This window comes from Dunckerocampus dactyliophorus, chromosome 8 (assembly GCF_027744805.1).
Source record: "Dunckerocampus dactyliophorus isolate RoL2022-P2 chromosome 8, RoL_Ddac_1.1, whole genome shotgun sequence".
NCBI classification, from domain to species: domain Eukaryota; kingdom Metazoa; phylum Chordata; class Actinopteri; order Syngnathiformes; family Syngnathidae; genus Dunckerocampus; species Dunckerocampus dactyliophorus.
The window spans coordinates 10,828,764-10,848,930 of record NC_072826.1 but is presented as its reverse complement, the minus strand read 5'-3'; the positions used below and the strand labels follow the sequence as shown (position 1 = coordinate 10,848,930).

General features: G+C 40.0%; 1 protein-coding gene across 1 annotated transcript in view; it reads left to right on the top strand.

Annotated features, from left to right (window-relative positions):
• The window catches only part of mdfi (MyoD family inhibitor), a 42,445-nt gene that overhangs the window by 1,783 nt on the left and 20,495 nt on the right, over positions 1 to 20,167 (top strand). Inside the window, exon 2 of the mRNA XM_054785793.1 lies at positions 109 to 304. Within this exon, the coding sequence (XP_054641768.1) occupies positions 154 to 304 (151 nt within the window). The 5' untranslated portion in view covers positions 109 to 153. The remainder of the gene's footprint in view (positions 1 to 108; positions 305 to 20,167) is intronic.

The following is a 20,167-nucleotide window of genomic DNA, read 5'->3' as shown; positions in this document are numbered from 1 at the left end:
TTTTTCCACCTCTCACAAGAACCACCTAAGACAATAACATATTGTTCCTGTTATTCATACATATGTCATATTTATCCCTGTAATTATATGTGTGTTTGTCTTCCACAGGCTAGCGCCTCGGCCCCTCCGCCCCCCTCGAAAATAGCCAGGCCCATGTCCATGGATGAGGAGAGGAGTGTTCCTGCCATTTCCCCAGAGCCACCTGATGATGGGGACCCTGTTCCAGCAGCCCCCCAACCCAGTTTACATGTAAACGCTACTATAGAGACTGAAAATAGAAGCCTGATCCCAACAACAAGTCGAGGTAAGATAAAGGGCTTTCATCTGTCTTTTTTCTTTACATTCTGCTACATCAGGTGATACATATCATGGGAAAGCAGAAAGAGATGGATTCATGACCTCTTAAATGAGTGTCATAAGCAAAGAGATACAATTTGGTGGCCAATGTTGCCAGTTAAAATGGGCTTGACAGACGTGAACATGTGGCAGCAGTGGCGCAGGACACGTAGAGCGGGTTGAACCCTGCTTCCTCGATCCTAGTCACTGCTGTTGTGTCCTTGAGCAAGACAGTTCACTCACCTTGCCCCAGTGCTGCCCACACTGATATACTGTATAAATGTGAATGAATGTTTGATGGTGGTCAGAGCGCGAATTGACAGTCATGTTTCCGTCAGTCTACCTCAGGGGAGGTGTTTAGGTATATACTAGATATAGTTTACCACCACCAGTGTGTGACTGTGGGGTGAATGAATAATGGGTTTTAATGGAAGCACTTTGGGTGTCCGGAAAGGCGCTATATAAATCCAAACAATTATTATTAGTATTATTATGTCTGTTGTTGTACAGATAGCTTATAAGGAGAAAATCTACACTCTGTTGCACTGTTGTGCTTGAAATTTGTTTTAATGACAGTAACCTGAACAAATAATTCTGTGAAGCAAAGTTGTTGTTTTATTTCAGCTTTTTCATGCCAGGGGGTGCCGCAGTGAGTCAGTCGAATGTTTAATTTGGCTTAGTGCCCTCCCATTTATAAGACCTTGGGATCAGCCCAGGACATCTCCAGTGGTTGGGAGTTGGGGCCCGGCTGGGAATCAAACCTGTGCTATCTGCACAAAAAGCTGTCCTGTCCTTTATTTACACCGAACTTCCACATCAGCTAGCACCCTGAAACTCTGGGTTACATTGGCATGAGAATGATGTCATTTATTCTTTGACTTCCCTGATTCTGATTGCTTTCAGGAAGTCTGACGTAGCGCACAATAAGACAATAATATCATTTCTAGGATATTATTGTGTTTCAAATGTTGCACTGAGCCGACCACTCTTTTTTATGAAGTTAAGCCAGACTTTTTAGCCGCTTCTTTTTCGCTGGGGCTCGCTGGCTATTTCTTCCGGTCGGCGAAGTGGGCATCGAATTTAGAAATCAAAATCAAAACATTTGCACAATCCCGGGAGAATCGGAATGCTAGTCCCGATTCCCATCGATGCTTAAGACTTGATGCCCAAACTTAACCACCAGGGCCGAATTCTGTGACACAAATAAAAGTTATGTTGGAATTAAAAACACATTTTGCCACAATGGTATTTGATGCTAATATTCAATGAAATTAATGGCTAGAGCTTGGTTTGCAGTCAAGGGGGAAGGATGACCTCCCCTACTGGACACCATAGTGACAAACGAAACAGCTGGTTGCAAAATCAGCTCATTGGAACCCTGAAGTTCAGCGATGAGTCTCTTGGGAATTTGCGAGTGAACTCGTGACCTTTCCTTTTTGTGTGATTGGTCATGGGGGTGATTCTCCTGAAAGGGGAACCAGAGAGGGTGCTGTCACTTCAAGAAGCATGGCACACAGACTACAGTGATTTGCAGCTCTAACCAAATAAGAATATACTGCAAACACATTGAATAAAAAGGGGAAACAGTGTTGAATATTTTCTTCTGGTCTGTTGTGTATAAAACACGATCTGATGTCAATTTCAGCCTGTTTGTGCATCACAATTTTGTGACATGCAATAGTGTGTCACAAAGACAATGAAAAAACGATGGAACTTTCCAAAGTATGACACCTCATTGTGCACGCATTTTGTTGCATCCAAAACAGGTACTTTGGCCAAACTCCGACAAAACATGTCATGTGCACATGTTGCAAACATAACCAGTGTAGTCCGCACAATGTAACTAAAGTTGAATCGCGGAAGACTTTATGCAAATGAGCTGACGTCTGCCTTGACACACAATGTGAACTTCAGATTATTTGCGTGTTATTTCTTCGGGTTTTTTTTGGTCAAAATTCAGACAATAACGCAAGTAACACTGATTCAAAATCAGAAATATGGCATAGTGTCCATGATACTCATCATGATCGGGTTTTTGACTGAACTATTTTTTTCTAATCGATACACTTTGGGGAACTGTTTTTTTACATCATGCTTCCGCGGAAGGTGAAGTGTGTTACTGCAGTGCTAACTAACAATGCTTTGAAGAACACAGGGTTGAGTCTCGCACGTACTTTGAAGCGGGGTCCAACCATTAGCTCTGCGGTACATGCACAAGATGTGTCGCCATTTTGGAGCATGTTTGTGATAATTTAAGGTAAGTTTAAAGTATCTATAGTGCTAAATATATAGTAGATGATATAGCAATATATAAAAGTTCTTTGTATGTCAACCTTTGGTAGTTCTATCAGGAGACTGATTTTTTTTTTCAAAACCTCTGACTTAAAACTCTTTTATCTACGCATACAAAGTGCAAATCAAGCATATCTACATCAAAAGAAAAAAAGTAAACCGTCCCTCGTTTATAGCCGTTATTTGGTTCCAGACCTGACCGCGATAAGTGAATTTCCGTGATACAGGATTCAATATTAATAAATTGAACATTTTTATAGTTAGAGCATAGAAAACCCGTTTATGACTTTCTAGACACAGTTTTTACATTGGAGCACTGTAGACATGAAATAACATGCCTATGGTCACCTTTACACTTCTATTATGCATTGTTTACAACACATTGCGCAACTTTTATGCTGGAGGGACTCGAGGCATTGCTCACCCACTAATAGGGAACATGAGCTCGGATTAGACCGTCGTGAGAGCAAGTTTTACCCTACTGATGATGTGTTGTTGCAATCGTAGTCTTGCTGCAGCGACTCGCCGCATGGACTTGCTAGCTCACTAGCTCGCTAAGTTGTTAGCTCTAGCTAGCAAGTTAACGAGCTAGCAGTGGCTGACTCCATGACTTGTGAAGTGTTTTGTGTTTTGTGTGATTACTGCCACCTAGTGTAATGGCCACATAAGTCCATCTCTTGAGTTGAGAGATGGCCATAAGCGTGTCACTTTTAAGTCTCAGATGGAAGAAAACTGTCATCAGGTGAATGTATATGAACATTTTCAGGCTATATCCATATATATCATCAGCATCATTGTCTGTTTTAATGTGTTGCATGTCCTGAGTATACAGTATTATATATGGAAAAAAAGTGCGCTGTGGAGGTGTGTATTTAAGATAGGCAGGTGTTGCGCACCAGGAGGAGGAAAGAGTGACGTCACACGCCAACGTGGGATCCTGCAAGCCGGCGTTTAGACCACGGAGTCAAACTTTTCCCGAACGAATTAATGAACATACGGTTTGATTTTCCTTTTTGACTGGATTACCTTTTGCCCGTGGAGTACTGGACGCAAGGATCTATGCCAGGTGGATTAACTAAGTGGATGCGCGTTCCTCGGTGGAACTGCGGCTTTCACTTCAATGCTTGAACTATACCTTGCCTTGCCTCATTTTTGTGATTTTGGGGACATTTGGCGCGGGGTAAAGTGTGACGTTTTTTTGGGTCATACGGGATTGAGTTTAGTAGTTGATTGCTTTTGTTGACGGGTTTGAGGGAGTGCGGAGTGTTTAAAGTGTTTAGTTCGGGGGGAGGGAGTGTGCTATGCGTGATTAATTTGGTGCAATTAAACAGCCATATTGGTTGTTGTTCTAATAGCTGGTCCTGCCGTGACCTCAATTGTTTTCGTTGTAGCTTCGACACTTCTAATCGGAAGTGCGATTGTTACACTAGTGACCAGAACACTACATATGACTTGTATTTCAATAGGTTTGGACTCATAATAGCCTACCACAAAACAGCATTCATTTATTAATTCATTAATTTCCGAAAAACCGCAATATCGCGAGGGAGCGATAATTTAACTGGGATATTGCGAAGGATGACCGTAATATTGTGATATTACAAAATGTGATATTTGCTTGCAAGTTTTTCTTCATAAACTCAAACACAACAAGTGATACACTATTTAATATGCAAATTGGTTAGAAAATAACTTTCATTTGTGATTCCTATGTCACGCTTTTGGTACTACATTCAGGAGAATGACCCTATGGGGAGGGGTTGGCATGGACCACCTACATGGACCACCTCATACCTAAAAGACATCACAATGTTCACTTTTTGTAGATCATCAGGTCTTATGTACAGTAGGTAGTATGGTAGGGTAGACTAGGAGAGCCTGCAGAGTTTTCAGTGCCATGTTGCCATGATGCAACAAGCACGTGTTATGGTTACTGTATTGTATTTACCATGTGTTGGCTACACTCAGTTTCACCTAATTGTACAATTGTGGGATTAAATAGAACTTCCTCTGCAATGATAATACCTGAGGGAAGCCTTTTTGAGTTATTAAAAAACAGGACGGTGCCTCGACATGTTCTTGTGGTTTTGCTTACTCTACCTGTGCAAACCCCTCAGGAATCCATCACAAAGTGTAACTGGGACTTCTTCTACTTAAGTTAGCCTGCCAGTCTCCCTGACTGGTTTTGTGTGTGTGCATGGGGGGGGGGGAGTGCGTGTGTGTTGAGGGTAAGAAGGTGAGCCAGGGTGGGGCGGAGAGGATTGGTCAGGCTAGCGGTGAGGCCAACAAGGCCCCGCTTTCAGTGCGCCACTTCACCCACCCCCCTCTTCCAACAGAAAGCGCAGGACTGTGGGGCAACACAACACGCATAACTACATTGAAAAACACATCTGACAGCACGCACACAACACTTACAAGAATCTACCAGATATTTGCCCTGCCAGCACACACATTAAAAGTGTTTTCTCTCGCTGTTTGCCTGAACAGCTCATGACAGCGTGTCGCTTTGACTTCCTAAGAACTTGGGCAAGACTTGTTCACACATTGCCATGATGTCATGCTCAAAGACACTTTCTAAACACAAATAGAACACAAAGAATTGGTCTATGTCGTTTAAGATGAGCTGTCAGCATATTTGTAAACATGCATTTGGCGCTTATAATTATATTTCATTAGGACTGACAAATGAAGTCAGTGTTAATTTACCTTTAACATGTGATTCCTCTCATGGCCTTCTGGGGCTGATTATACGGAAGAGAAAATGTGTCTTTCTCTCACGTCATTTACTACAACAGTAACTGTTTTTCTAACAAACGTTTGGCTCCAGTTACTAATGATATTTAAAGTGGAACTGACTATAAAACTGGATTATTTGGTTGATTCAAACACAGTACCAGCTCCACCTTCTTGTCAAAAGAAATTAATCACTTCTGAAGCCAACTAGGTGCAGATTGACGTAGATTATTGTTATATTTTACCAGCAATAGCGACAACAAGTGTGTAATAATCAATACAGTAATCCCTTGTTTATTGCAGCGAATTGGCTCCAGACAAAACCGTGTTAAGTGTATTTCCCCAAAGGCGGATTCCTTATTATAAATTGAATATTTTCATAGTTAGAGAATACAAAACCTGTTTACGGCCTTCTAAATACGGGTTTTAACATTATTAGAGCCCTCTACATGTGAAATAGACACCTTTGCACTCGCATAACTCAATGTAGTCAATACAATAACAGAAAATAAGCCATTTAAAACAAATACATGCTTGCGTATGTTGCTATGGGAGATTAGTGGGTGGTGGACAGGAAGTGACGTCAGGCCTTCAGAGTTGAGTTTTAGCTTTTAGCTTTACTGTAGTTGGGTTACAGCCGCTACTGCCTGTGTTATTATTACGATTATTATGCTATTATTATTGGGCCTATTGTGAGAAAATTCAGACCAGCAATAAAAGCTTGTGTTTCCGGCGATCCAGTCTGGCCATTGTGTGCCTCTCCAAACAGTAATATTACTGACACCTAGTGACCAGTGTAGAATGCTACATACTACAATATGAATACGTCTTCTGAATGCCTTATATTTGTCTTTTCGTTCATTTTGCAATTATATTGCTTGAAAATGCTTAATTTAGACTAAAAATATGTTAATATAAATTTGCTTAAATATGCATATTTTTTGACTAATAATAGGTTGTATTTAACTGCAAAACAGTATGAATTAGGAATTAATTATTTCTTGAATGATTGAGTGAAGCCGCAAAGTGCAAAGGGGGGAGGGACTGTTTTGTACTGGTTGAAATCCATCTCCGGTTCAACACCTATGCAGCTAAAGAATAGGAAACAGAGAAAAATCTTCTTGCACATTAAATATATGAAAAATAAAAGACATGTAATAACTGAATGCACTTTTCTCACATAATATTACCATGTAAATATAGTCCTGCACAAGCAGTATAAGAGAATGATGCTATGTGTAAATACTATTAAGGGAAATAAATAAACAAAACAAATGTACATTTAACTTGCGTACTGTGATGAAGTGATTATCGAATAATGGTGCTTTAATCAATCTAAAACATGATTCATCTCACAAATAATGATAACATACAGTATATTTATCGAACCTGTTGTGTAGCAGGTGTTGAAAGTGGTGACACAACCACAATTCTAAACAATTTCATAAAGAATTTGACACCGATCTTGCACAATAGTCTAGAAGAGAGATACTAACTTGTATCTATATATTCGTGTCTCAATGTGTTCACAGCCTTTCCTGCTGTCAGTAAGTGAAGCTCCCCTCAGTGGCTCCAAGGCCACGGAATGGTGCTGTGTTTTGACAGATGTGTGCTCCTCACTGTTGGGAATGCTGCTGTCTCTCTCAGACATGAAGATGCAATGAGGCTATCTGTTTATATAGGAAACCCTCAGCTCCATATGCTAACCCCTCATTCTTTTTCACCACTGGCATCTGTCAGAGCTTTTTTTTTTCCAATTCCTCTTCTGTGTTTTTGACCCACTTCTTTCTTCTGTTGGTTTTCATCTTGCTTTCTGTCACAGTCTTTGTCTGAACCTACTAATTATTTGATTTTAATATGAAAATTGTAGAAAATAATGCGCAGGTCTAACTTGACACATCTTGTGGGAGTACTTTGCGTGTTTGGGGTTGTAAAAGAGCTCTGGTTTTTGACATTAGTTTATATGCAGGTATTCACAATATGGCTGGTGAATGCATAATATCTTTAAAAATATCACTTTAAACATTACCTTTATCGTAAGCTATACCAAAAATGTATGAGTTTTTCCTTTGCATGCGCATCACCCCTCTATAACGAACAATATACAGTCATCCCTCATTTATTGCGATTAATTGCTTCCAGGCCCGACCGCGATAAGTGAATTTCCACAAAGTAAGATTCAATATTAATAAATGGAATATTTTTGTAGTTATCTACAATCTTACGGTGTTCAACATTATTAGACAAGACAAGACATGAAATAACACACCTATAGTCACTTTAACATTTGTATTACCCCATATAGCAGATACAATCCGAGAAAATAAGTCATCTTAGACATAAATGAGATAACAAAGACTCACACGTTAGCGGTTCCTTGTTTTTTCCTGGACAGCGTATTTCCTTGTGGCTTTAAATGGCTTTAAACTCGCATCACCCAAGATAGCAGACAGAATAAGAGTAAATAAGCCATGTAAGACGTAAAATAAAACTCCTGCTCAAGCAGTGTCATAGTAAATACGTTCCTAAGGGAACCTTAGTGAGGAGTCTAGTGCTTGTCTTACCGAGCACCAATATCTAGTGGCCAATGTAGAATATTCGCAATTACAATACTTCTTCTGCTTAGTATTTGTATTTTAGTTCATTTAGTCAGATCATTTAGCCATCTGTAATAATAATTACTTAAATATGCATCTTTTCTTTACTAATAATAGGCCATATTTTACGATGAAATAGTGATAATTTATTATTTAATTAATATTTGAAAAACCATGATATAGCGAGGGAGCGATAACCGAACCGCAGAATATTGCGAGGGACTGTAAACCTAATTGTTAGTTGGTTTGGATTACATAAAAGGCAAAAAACAGCAATCAAAATAACCCTTAGCCTTGTCCAGGCCAGGTAAATCTATGGCCTCTCTTAAGAACTAAGACAATCTTCATCTTTATTTCATTCATTTAGAGGTTACATAGTTACTTGGTGATCTACCCTGTGTGCACAATTATTAGGCAAATCAGTATTTTGACCATATTCTCATTTTTATGCATATTTTCCAACCCCAAGCTGAATAAACTTGAATGCCTATTGGGTTTAAACATACCAGGTGATGTGTATGTGTGTTTTGAGGGAGGGTGTGGCCAGGGGTACGCCAACTGTCATTGGGGTACATGAATAAAAATGAAAAACAATTAGCACCTAACACTCACAATTATGAGCGTACCTGAACGCCTCATAGCACAGAGCACACCTTCATAGCAGAAAGAAGGAAGGAGACACAGCATGAAGTTGTTCATTGCTCTGTGCGATATGTGATCTGTTTTATATGAATAAGTAAGAAAGTTTGATGATTATGTTGTGTATTAAGAGTGTTTAATCTTGAAGGTTTAATTTATATTAGTGTTTCAATCCCCGCACCTTGAAAACCTGTCAATGTATGTGTGTGTCAGGATGAGAGAGTTGAGATTTCCCTGAAAATGAGGCTTCATCACTGCTACTACGTATTTTTGTACTTTTGATACTGTTTTTTTTTTTGCAAGTGGACAAAAGTGAAGCTCAAGTTCAACCTATTCAAAGGGAAGGATCCCAATATCCGGATGATATAAACGATATGTAGGAATACTTAATTTATTCATCGCCAAGAGAAATTCACATGTTTTCTATTTATCAGTAAAACTTTTATCAAAATTTGACCATGCACAATACACATTTTTGAACCAGAATTACTTACTATAAAAGGAATGAACCAATTAATCATGTTTAAGATTTAAATTCAATGAAATGTAAAAATGGTTTATGTTTTTTAAGTCTGCATGGCTTCAAGTCAAATGTCTGAAGTGGTACGCGAGTGTAATGTTTGGGAACCACTGCTTTAGGAGATCAACACCCTTTATTAGGTGTGCACAATTATTAGGCAGCTTCTTTTCCTCTGGCAAAATGGGCCAGAAAAGAGATTTAACAGACTCCGAAAAGTCAAGAACTGTAAAACATCTTCATAGGGATACAGCACTCTTGAAAGTGCAAAAATTGCCAAGGTATTAGGACGTGACCACAGAACCATTAAATGTTTTGTTGCAAGTGCACAAAAGGGTCGCAGAAAACGGAACGTGTCGAGAGAAAAACATGCAAATTTACTGCCAAATATTTGAGAAAAATCAAACGTGAAGCTCCCGGGAACCCATTATCCTCCAGTGCTGTCATATTCCAGAACTGCAATCTACCTGGAGTGTCCAGAAGTACGGTACATGGTGTTCAGTGCTCAGAGACACGGCCAAGGTAAGAAAGGCTGAAACCCGACCACCACTGAATAAGACACACAAGCTGAAAGGCTATGACTTGGCCAAGAAATATCTGAACACAGATTTTTCAAAAGTTTTATGGACTGATGAGATGAGAGTGACGCTTGATGGACCAGAGGGATGGGCCGCTGGCTGCATCAGCAATGGGCAGAGAGCTCCACTCCAATTCAGATGCCAGCAAGGTGCAGGTGGAGTACTGGTAAGGGCTGGAGTTATTAAAAGATGAGCTTGTTGGGCCTCTTCAGGTTGAAGATGGACTCAAAATGAACTCCCAAACCTACTGCCACTTTTTTCACACAGTGGTACAGGAAAAAGTGTGCATCTTTCAAGAAAACCATAATTTTTATGCAGGACAGTGCTCCATCTCATGCATCCAACATGCATGCAACAGCACTGTTATTGTTAAATAATTAAACTAATAATCAATAATGCAAATTGCCTAATAATTGTGGACACAGTGTAAATATCAGTGTATCTACACAGACAAAAGTATCCAAAGACACTACTTAATCAATTGACCCATAGATAGATAGTTGTACTTCCTGTGAAGAAAAAGAAGGCCAATCAGGAGTTGGACTAAACTCCTTACAGCAGTTCCCCCCAAATCCTATTTGGATGCTTCCAATGTTGTGGGAACAGTTAGGGGAAGACCATTTCTGTTCCAGTCTCTATTTTACCAAAGAACGACAACATCATTGTCACACAAATTAACTTCTCGGGCATTTCATTGTGTGTTTTTTTTGTCATTGATGGCGCTTATGTATAAAAATGGCACTTGTATATACTGTAAAACTGTGGCTGCTTTTAGGGTTTACCCAATTCTCCGTAAAGAACTACCAATTTGGAACCAGATTTTGGTTTTCAGCCTGATATCATACAGTGTTGTATATTAGTAAGGACTTTCGGTACAGGGCTATGATGGAGTTATCACCTCTTGGTCAAACACATGAACATTTCAGCCATTATTATATTTACATACATTTATTAATTAATTTATTTGTTCCTCCAAAAATAAGCTGCAGTCTAAATATTGGTGAAAAGTTGTTTGATTTCCCCGTGCTTGTTTCACAGTATGTCTCTCCCATCCCGTGTTTAGATGCAACTGTGTGCCTGCTTGTCTGTTTTTAGGCACAGAAGTTCATTGAGGCCGGTCTAATTTGGTTTCCCACTGAGATTGAAATAACCAAGGTGCAATTTGGGGCGTTTTTACAGCATATTTGAAGTACTGAAATGTGTGAGCTTCCCCCCCTCTACCTCTCAAACATTTGAGAAACTGTTTCTCCCTCTCACACGCACACCAAACACGATAACTAATCACAGACTGTGTCAGCATAATGCAATAGGCAATAAGCAAGCCTTACTTGGAAGACGCTAGGTTCATATTTGTATGGCTTGTCTGCTCTCGATTCAAGTTGTCTGATGCTACTGAAGAGTCTATCCATCTTTTATGTTATTTGAGTCCCCTTAAATTGGTGTCAGTATTCTTGGGACAGCCAAGTTGGCTCTGCAAGATGTTTGTTTCTCCGAATTCCCATTTTTCTGGCTTTTATGGTGAGTTGTGTTATGTTTTCTGTGGTGAGTGAATGAAGCTTTTACTTCCTGAACCAAGGAGGACTTTGTAACTCTTTTACAGATGTATTTTCTAGAGATCGACCCTATATTTGGAGACGATATTTGTTTGCAGTAAAAGTGTAGTAAATGGTGTAATGTTGAATAATACAAACCCTTAACTTTGTTTAACTGTTTGCACCAAACAAATTGAAAAATAGCTCCAGAAGAGCATGGAGTTCCAAGACTCAAAAGCATCTCTTAGAAGTTGAATAAAAACTCCCTGAAATGTTTCCACAGTAAATGAAGTAACATTTATAGATAACTTATCTTTGTTTTAAGTTCCAACACGACAAAAAGTACAGGGAGTTAACAGGCTCAGCCGGAACTCTTGTAATGTTAAATCAAAACTTATATAATAACTTCCTGAATTTTTCCAGCCTTCATCTTAGCGTGCTTCCCTGCAACAAAACAGGACTGAATGTAATTTCTTACTCTCTCTCACAATCACACACACAGGCTTTTACAATCACGGACTGTTTCCACATTGATATTACCAACAGCATTGTTTCAAGTGATTCCCAGACATATCGGGAGGTACTACGAGCTAGCAAAGCTGTGTGTTTTCTCCGTTCTTAACGTTACGTTATTGTAGAAGTCGTGAACTGTAGAGTTTTTCATGTGACTTTCACGCAGACACACACTATTCTCCACATTACCTACATTCTCCCCATTGCTAATAAATAGTCTGCTGAGTCTTTAGAGCCAGACCGGCGAACTAATGTTAAGGTACGCTAACCAGCCTCCGCCTTGGCGTGCTTCCCTCCAGTAAAACATGTGAACTGAGCTTTTACGCACTCTCTCTCAATCACACACATGCTTTCTACTATCACGGACTGTTTGACTGTCGACATTATCAGCAGCCTTCTTTCAAGTCCTTCAGGGACGTGTTGGGAGGTACTACGAGCTAGCAGAGCTGCCGCTAATGTTTACTCTGCTCTCACGTTATTCTGCTGCTCACTGTAACGTTAGCAGCAGTTGTGAAATGTAGAACACGGGGATGTTTATTACAATTTCGAGAGAGTGTTCTGCGTTTACCTTGACATGTGTGTTTGCTCTCAGGATGTTCCCCACACAAGAAAACTTCCCGCTCAGCCGTTTGTGTGTGAGGACAGCGTCCGTCCTCATGTATAGTATGTACGAGGTCGCTGTTGCATCGATTCGAGAGTTGCTGCTGCATGCTTGGAAGTCTACTATTTGTTTCTGTCTGGTGTAGTGCTAGCTTAAATTGCCTGGGACTTGCTGGGCTGTTCTATAAGTGAAAGTGGAATTCATTCACAATTTCCAGCAGTCTGTTTCTTCTCTTGAGCAGTGCTTGTCTGAAAGAGTCAAAACACCAAACACAATGTAATGAATGTAATGGTTGTTATGGTGTTGTTTTCACTCGAGGCAGGCAAATGTCAGAGACAAAGTAACACATTTAAGGCTTTTAAGGGCAGACAGGTTTAGTCTTAATGAGCTTACACAGCTTCATGCCCTCAACAGCATTAATCTCTCTCTCGCTTTTGGACATGTCCCAGTGCAGCGATACACTGTCATATGTTTGTGTGTGTTCATCTGTTTGCGAGAAAATTCTTTCCACTTTTCTTTTCAATATGTGCGTACTCACGCACGGATGGATTTGTTTGTTGTTGGATTCTGATAAAAACGTGCCATGGCTGAAGTTGTGTGTTCTCTCTTTGCTTGTTCTAGTCAGAACCCTGAATGTTTGTGTGTGGTTTCAATCAGTTCCAGTCATTAACGCTGGCCAAGCAGTGTCTCCTCTAACCCTGTGCTGCTAGACATCACTCTGCCTTGATGCTCTAGAACCTCTTTCCGGTCCTCTTGACTCTTATCACTTACTGTAACTTTCTGTTAATGTGCAGGCAAATACCAACATACCCAAAACTTGGATGAAAATGTGTTGGTTTTGGTATTTCATATTTTTTTGTTATTTATTTGTCCAGTAAAACTAAAAAAAAGAGCTATTATTTTCTTACATGCCATTTTTCTAGTACAGATTAGATATTATTTCTATTATTATTTAATTCAAGGGATTTGAAGGTTATTTTTGCACCATTAAAATGTATCAAAGCGATATTATTTTAATACAACATGTTGAGTAATCTCGGAATTTGTGTCTGGTTATAGATAGTATTTTGTAATACAACAATTTTCTATCCATACAGAGGAGACATGACATGTATTGAAATGATAAGACATAAACTTCAAGTATCATTTAAGTATCTCATTGCCGTCCCGAGTGTCCTGGTTTTCCATCCATCCATCCATTTTCTATACCGCTGTCCTCATTAGGGTTGCGGGGGCATGCTGGAGCCTATCCCAGCTGACTTCGGGCGACAGGCGGGGGACTGGTCGCCAGCCAATCGCAGGGCACATATAGACAAACAACCATTCACACTCACATTCATACCTATGGACAATTTAGAGTCGCCAATTAACCTAACATGCATGTTTTTGGGAATGTGGGAGGAAGCCGGAGTACCCGGAGAAAACCCACGCACACACAGGGAGAACATGCAAACCCCACACAGAAATGCCCAAGGGAGAATTGAGGTCTTCCCGATCTCCAGGCTGTTCCTGTGTTGGCCAACGTGCTAACCACTAGACCACCGTGCGGCCCTGTCCTGGTTTTCTCTAATCAAAATATGGTCACCCTACTCAACAGTATTTGGGTAAAGGTAAATGGTAGAGGTTGCCGACCCCTGAGTTAGTCCTTTTGCCCGCGTATCATTCCATGGATTGAGTGCCCAAACAAAGCATCCACGTGTTGGTGACACAATCTTTGTTGAAGAATGGTTTGTGGTTCTTTTAGAGCTGGGACTCTATAGAGACAATCTGGCCAGAGAATGCTTTAATTGTCTTTATTGTATGTGTGTGTGTGTGTGTGCGTGTGTGTGTGTGTGTGTGTGTGGTGTATTTGTCCATAGAACACACACAGAAAGATGAACAACTTTGTGTCTATCTCTTTTGTTCCTCCTAATAAACACTGCTCCCTGTGCTGATGAGGCGTTCAAGCACGCTGCGTATTTTTGAGTGTCAGACAGTCAGTGCTTTTTTTTAATTGAGCATGGCTGCAGAATAACTCACCATGATGCCAAGGAAACTTGCAAGTGCCAGACCTTTGATAAAGAAGGTGGGAAACACTATTGAATTCAAGAAAGAACTCCTAGCAAAGTATGGATGTAGTGTCTGTTATAATGGGATTGGATGGTAAAGGTGTCTAGTTAATACAGTTTGCAGAAGGGACAGTATATGGGAGACAAATAACAGATAGTGTATAATGATGGTTGCACCTGCTGCTGGAGTTTTCAGTAAAGTTCAAGGGAGCAAATATACAGCTCTAACCGTCCACTCTTTAAAGTTCTGCTTGTAAGGGACTACAGTGAAACAGCGTCCACGTGGCTCTTCTGTCCGCCCCATCCTCCGTCCACTCATTGCCGGGTTTACCAAAAATGATATTAAATGTTCATTTATCCATTTCATTCACCATGTATATGTATTTTGCATTGTTTTGTGCATCTAAACCTTATTATTTAATGTGTTTTTGGTTCATTTTTCTGGGTGTCTAGAATAGATTAATTACATTTACAGTCGGCCCTATTTTATCGCGATTATTTGGTTTGAAACCCGACCATGATAAATGAATTTCCGAGAAGTAGGATTCAATATTAGTAAACGGAATATTTCCGTAGATATAGGATAGAAAACCTGTTTATGACTTTCTAAATGTGTTTTTTTTACCATTGTTTGAGCCCTGCAGACACGAAGTAACACCCCTATGGTCACCTTTACGCTCCTGTTATTATTTTACACCACATTTTGCAACACTAATGCCCAGCTATGGGATCACTACAAGGACATAAGAGCATAGCAAGCTCCCAAGCTAACTAATTAGTACTTATTCTAAATAAAAGAGTGTTTGGGCAGAGTGGGAAAGAAGGACAAAAAAGCCAAAAACCTACGACTTCCACATGGAATGGGAGGAGATCTTGTCGGACATGCCATGGCTGACTTCATGCAGTGTTAAGGTAATGCAGTCTAAGGTAATGTCTCATCAGTGTAACATTACTGACGCCTTGTTACCAGCATACTACATATGACATGTCTTTCAACATTTATTGACTAATAACAGACCATAGTCAACCACGAAACAACGATCATTTATTAATACATACATTTTTTAAAAACAGAGATAGAGCGAGGAAGTGATATTTGAACGATGTTTACAGTATCAGTTCTTTTGTTTATGTCACTTTAAACTCTGCTGAAAACTTCAGCTTTACAGATGCCATGCAGGTGGTGTGTGTTTTTGTAGCTACATCTATACTCTATACTACACTATTATTCAAAGTAAAATGAATGAAAGCCACCCTGTTATTTATTTATTGTTATTCTGAGGCCCAAAACGGTGGTGTCTATCTGAGGTGTGGCGTTTATTAATTGTAGTTGTATTCAACAGATGTTTATGATTATGATTATTTGCAGTAAATGTAAATGGGTTTTGACTTGTATAGAGCTTTTCTACCTTCAAAGTACTCGAAGCGCTTTGACACTCTTACCACATTACCTACTGATGACGCAGTATTAGGAGCACCTGGGGGTTCAGTATCTTGGCCGAGGATACTTTGACATGGTCACGGGAGGTCGGAGGATCGAATGAACAACCTTCAGGTCGGGAGACAACCGCTCTATCGCCTGAGCCATGGCGCTCCCCCAATAGTTGATGATTATTCTTATAATGAACCACTATTAGTATAGTGGTACAGTGTTCCCTCATTTATCGCGGGGGATAGGTTCCCAAAATAGCCCGTAATAAATGAAATCCGCAAAGTAGCTAACTTTATTTGTTTACAATTATTATATATGTTTTAAGGCTGTAAGGCTGTCACAATACACTTTATAAACTTTTCTCAGACAGGCATTAACATTTTCTCACATTTCTCTTGTTTAAATACTCTCAAAGTTCAAATGTCATTAGAATTTTAATGATCAATCTCCCTGGTTGGACACAAGAAATTATTAAGCGACTCACGCGTATTCACCCATCTGACCGTGTCTCGTCCTGGTGCCTTTCCTCTGTAGTGTTTTTGTATGCTTGTTAAAACATATTGCTCCTGCCGTTGGATTTTCCTCCTCCTTGAACCGAAGACTCATTTATTCCATAATGGCCTAAAGCCGGTTAGCAGTTTCTTCTTCTGTTGTTTATTGGCGGTTAGCAAGCAGTTCACACAGTTAGCTAGTTTACTGTCGACCATTGACCACAACAGGAAACTGCCCCGAAGGAGATTGATTGACAATGATCTACAGCCAATCAGGATGCAGAACACAATGGGCGGGTTCTCACTTAGCCAATAAGGACGGTTGTGGCTCTATATTTAGCTGGCTATTGTCTACTGTGTGTTCCTAGTATACAACAGAGCACCGATAGATCGCGCTAATACACTACAAGGACGCAGACGGACGCAGAACACAATGCGCGTTTGAACGCTGTTAAAAAAAAACAAAAACAAAATTGCACTCAAAAAAATCCCCAAAACAGCAAATCCGCAGAAGGTGAACCGTGATGTACCGAGGGAACACTACGAATATTGACTCACTGTTGTGCAGCTACTAATTAATAGGTGGTGGTCCGGTGTTTTTTGTTACTATTATTATTATTATTATTATTATCATCATTATTATTGACACTCTCGACTTCACATGCCTACTCAGTGGAATTCTGCACTTCTTAGTAAGAGTTGTTGAAGTTGTAGGAACAAGGCTGCAGCCTGCTGAGATCCCAGTGAGAGGAACAGGAAGCGGTGCTCTCCTGCTGACGGTTCAGGATATATCACATCATTTGCATCTGCTCATATAGTAGCCTCTGTGTATAAGTGTGTGTGTGTTATCCATATGTTTTTACTTTAATAGCTGTGTTTACCAGGAAACAAAATTCCTCTGCATTGCCCTTCAGGGGCTCACACATGAGCACATGCTGCACACACACATTAAAACATGTATGTGAACAAACAATCGTGCATACTCACAAACTCATGTAAGCATGCAGCCGGGTCTCTTCAGCCTTTCTTGATTGCTCTGGTCTGATTTGAATTAGAGGCTCATCGTTCTCAGATCTTAGTAATGGCTCTGAGGTCGAGCGGTTTGGTGGTTTGATGCTGATGCCAGTGAACAATTGGTTTGAGGGCCTGCTTGGATGGCACTGAGGGCTTTAGTGGGAATGTGTTTAGTTCTCAAGAACTCAGTCACAAGACCTTTTAACCCATAATACTCCCTTGGCAGCAAGAGTCAAGAGGGAGTTAGTAGGTTGTACAAATCAGCTGACCACATGATTGACATGCATGATAGAATGCACATGTTACTCCAATATCCACATATTAGGTATACGACTGGTCACAACATTAGGTACACTCGCACTCTCTAATGCAGGTGTGTCAAACCCATTTTCACTGAGGGGCGCACTGCCGCTATGCTTACTCTCTAGGGCCACCTGTGAAACCACATAAATGTATAATCACCTCATATTATTATGACACATTTCATTATTATCATTGTCATTTTCTATTGTTACCAAGAGCTTACGTTGAAAGAAATCAAGCTATTGTACAATAGCTATTAATAATAATTAATAAATAAATAAATAATAATAATAATTAATAATTTAAATGTGTTTGGACAACGAAAAAAGTGTCTTTTTATTTTATTTATTTTTAAAATATTTTTTGTTCATATAATTTGAATATTTTTTTAAAAGTAAAAAATAAATAAATAAAAAATGTAAGTAAATATAAAAGAATACTAAAAATCATAAAATAAAATTATTTGTAAAAATGCGTTTTGATGTGTATTATTTCTAGGCTTTCGTGGGCCACATAAGACGATATGGCGGGCTTTGAGTTTGATACGTGCTCTAGAGCTGTTTCAAGAAGTCCGTCTTTACAATGATAGTAATACTTTTTATTGAGGTATTAATGTAACAGTATGTATATTGTTTTGGTTTACAACAGCACTGTGCTAAAGTCAGAGTTAATCAAAATGTTAATCAATCCAAAACACACCCCACTATCACAGTAAACATTGCAGTTAACATGTTGGCCACACAGTCAGGAGATGGGGAAGATCTGGGCTCGAATCTCAGTTCAGCATCTAGTTTGTATGTTCATCTCATGCGTGCATGGGTTTTGTCCGGATACTCCGGTTTTCCTCCCACATGTCCATAGATATGAATGTGAGAATTGACTGGTGACCAGTCCAGGGTGTAGCCCGCATCTCGCCCCCGGAGTCAGATTACATTCCAAGACTAGAGTAATTAGTGAATTACTTTTGTGACACTAATCAAGCCTGGTATATGCTGCTGTATGAGCATAACATTTATACCCTTACCCACACAAAAGAAACCGTCTGGTCATCAACCACATGTGGAGAACACAATATAATTACACCGCATGGACTATGCGGGATTCTAAATAAATTCTTACACATTGCTATACATGCAAATCCCAGCTTCCCAGCATGCCTTGCGGGGTAAGCTAGAGTAAATGAGATGGGTTTTCTACCAAATAATGGCCTAATTATGGAGATTAAAAGCACAAGGGCATATTTTCTGTGAATATGTGGGGTCATGAATGCTGAATTGCAAGTATGTGAGGATCCACTGAACCTGTATATGAAATGACAGAGTAGGCTTAAAATATGGAGGACTTATCATCTGTGTATCTTTTATAGTCCCCTTGGTTGTGGGCATCGACACAAACACATGCACGTGCCAAATCAAATGCGATCGCTCCTACACAGTTATATTTGTGGTGCACACATATGCATGCACAGTGTGTGTGTGTGTGTGTGTGTCTGTGGGTTGTGTGGGGATTGTGCTGACAGAACTGACAGAAATACACAAGCACATGCATGCACGCAGCATAGCCCACTACATTGCCATCGCTCCTTCAGTTACATTTTGTTGGGGGGGTTGCCCCGCCCTCCTAATATAATGGTTGGGGAAACACTGTATTATTATCTGTTATCGCCATCTATTAATCATGTTTATCTTTCTATCTATCTATCTATCTGTCTGTGAGGTATTTAATGTACTTACATTTTTTGCAACACCGACTTGAGACAGCATTGCAAAGACTTTCCAGGAATTGAAGTGTGAACTTAGGCTATCCCAGCAATTAGAGGGAATGTATTTGAAGTGAAGGTGGAGGGAATGTGAATTTGGAGGTGAGAGGCCAAGGGACAGAGACGGGAAAACAGATAGAGAAGTGAGTTAGACTGGCTAAAATAAATAAACATAGCCGGGAAGTGTTGAGTCCATGCACAGGACGTGGTTTGGCTTGTGTGTGTGTGTGCATACGTGAGTGTATGTGTGTGTTTATCAAACCCAGCTGGCACCCATTTGCCTCGGAATGAGTCTGCACCTCTCAGAGGCCCTAGCTTGCCCTGCTTTGAAGGCCTCTGTGCTGTGTATGTGCACATACGTGTGTGCGTGTGTGTGTGTGCATAATAACAGCTTCATTAGAGGAGCCTGTGGTGCCAGTGAACGCATAAAACACCCTACCGTGCTGTATATATATTTTTTTATACTATATGTATATTATGTGTTCTCCTCCTATATGATTTTGACACACACATACGTACATGCACTTACAGAGACACACTCTTAGAGCCACAAGATTTCAGGTTACACAAATGTGCACAGAGACCCCTGAACAGTCCCAGGGGGTTGACCATAACGACTTCCAGATGCAAGTTCAGGACAGAAAGCACACCAACACAGACAAAATCTTCTGCTTTGTTGAAGTCAGCAAGACTGCTTTTTAAATTAATGAAGTGCGTGTGGATGTGAACAACACAAGGGTTGGCATGTTTTCTCCAACCGAGAGTATGGCTTGTTAATCACT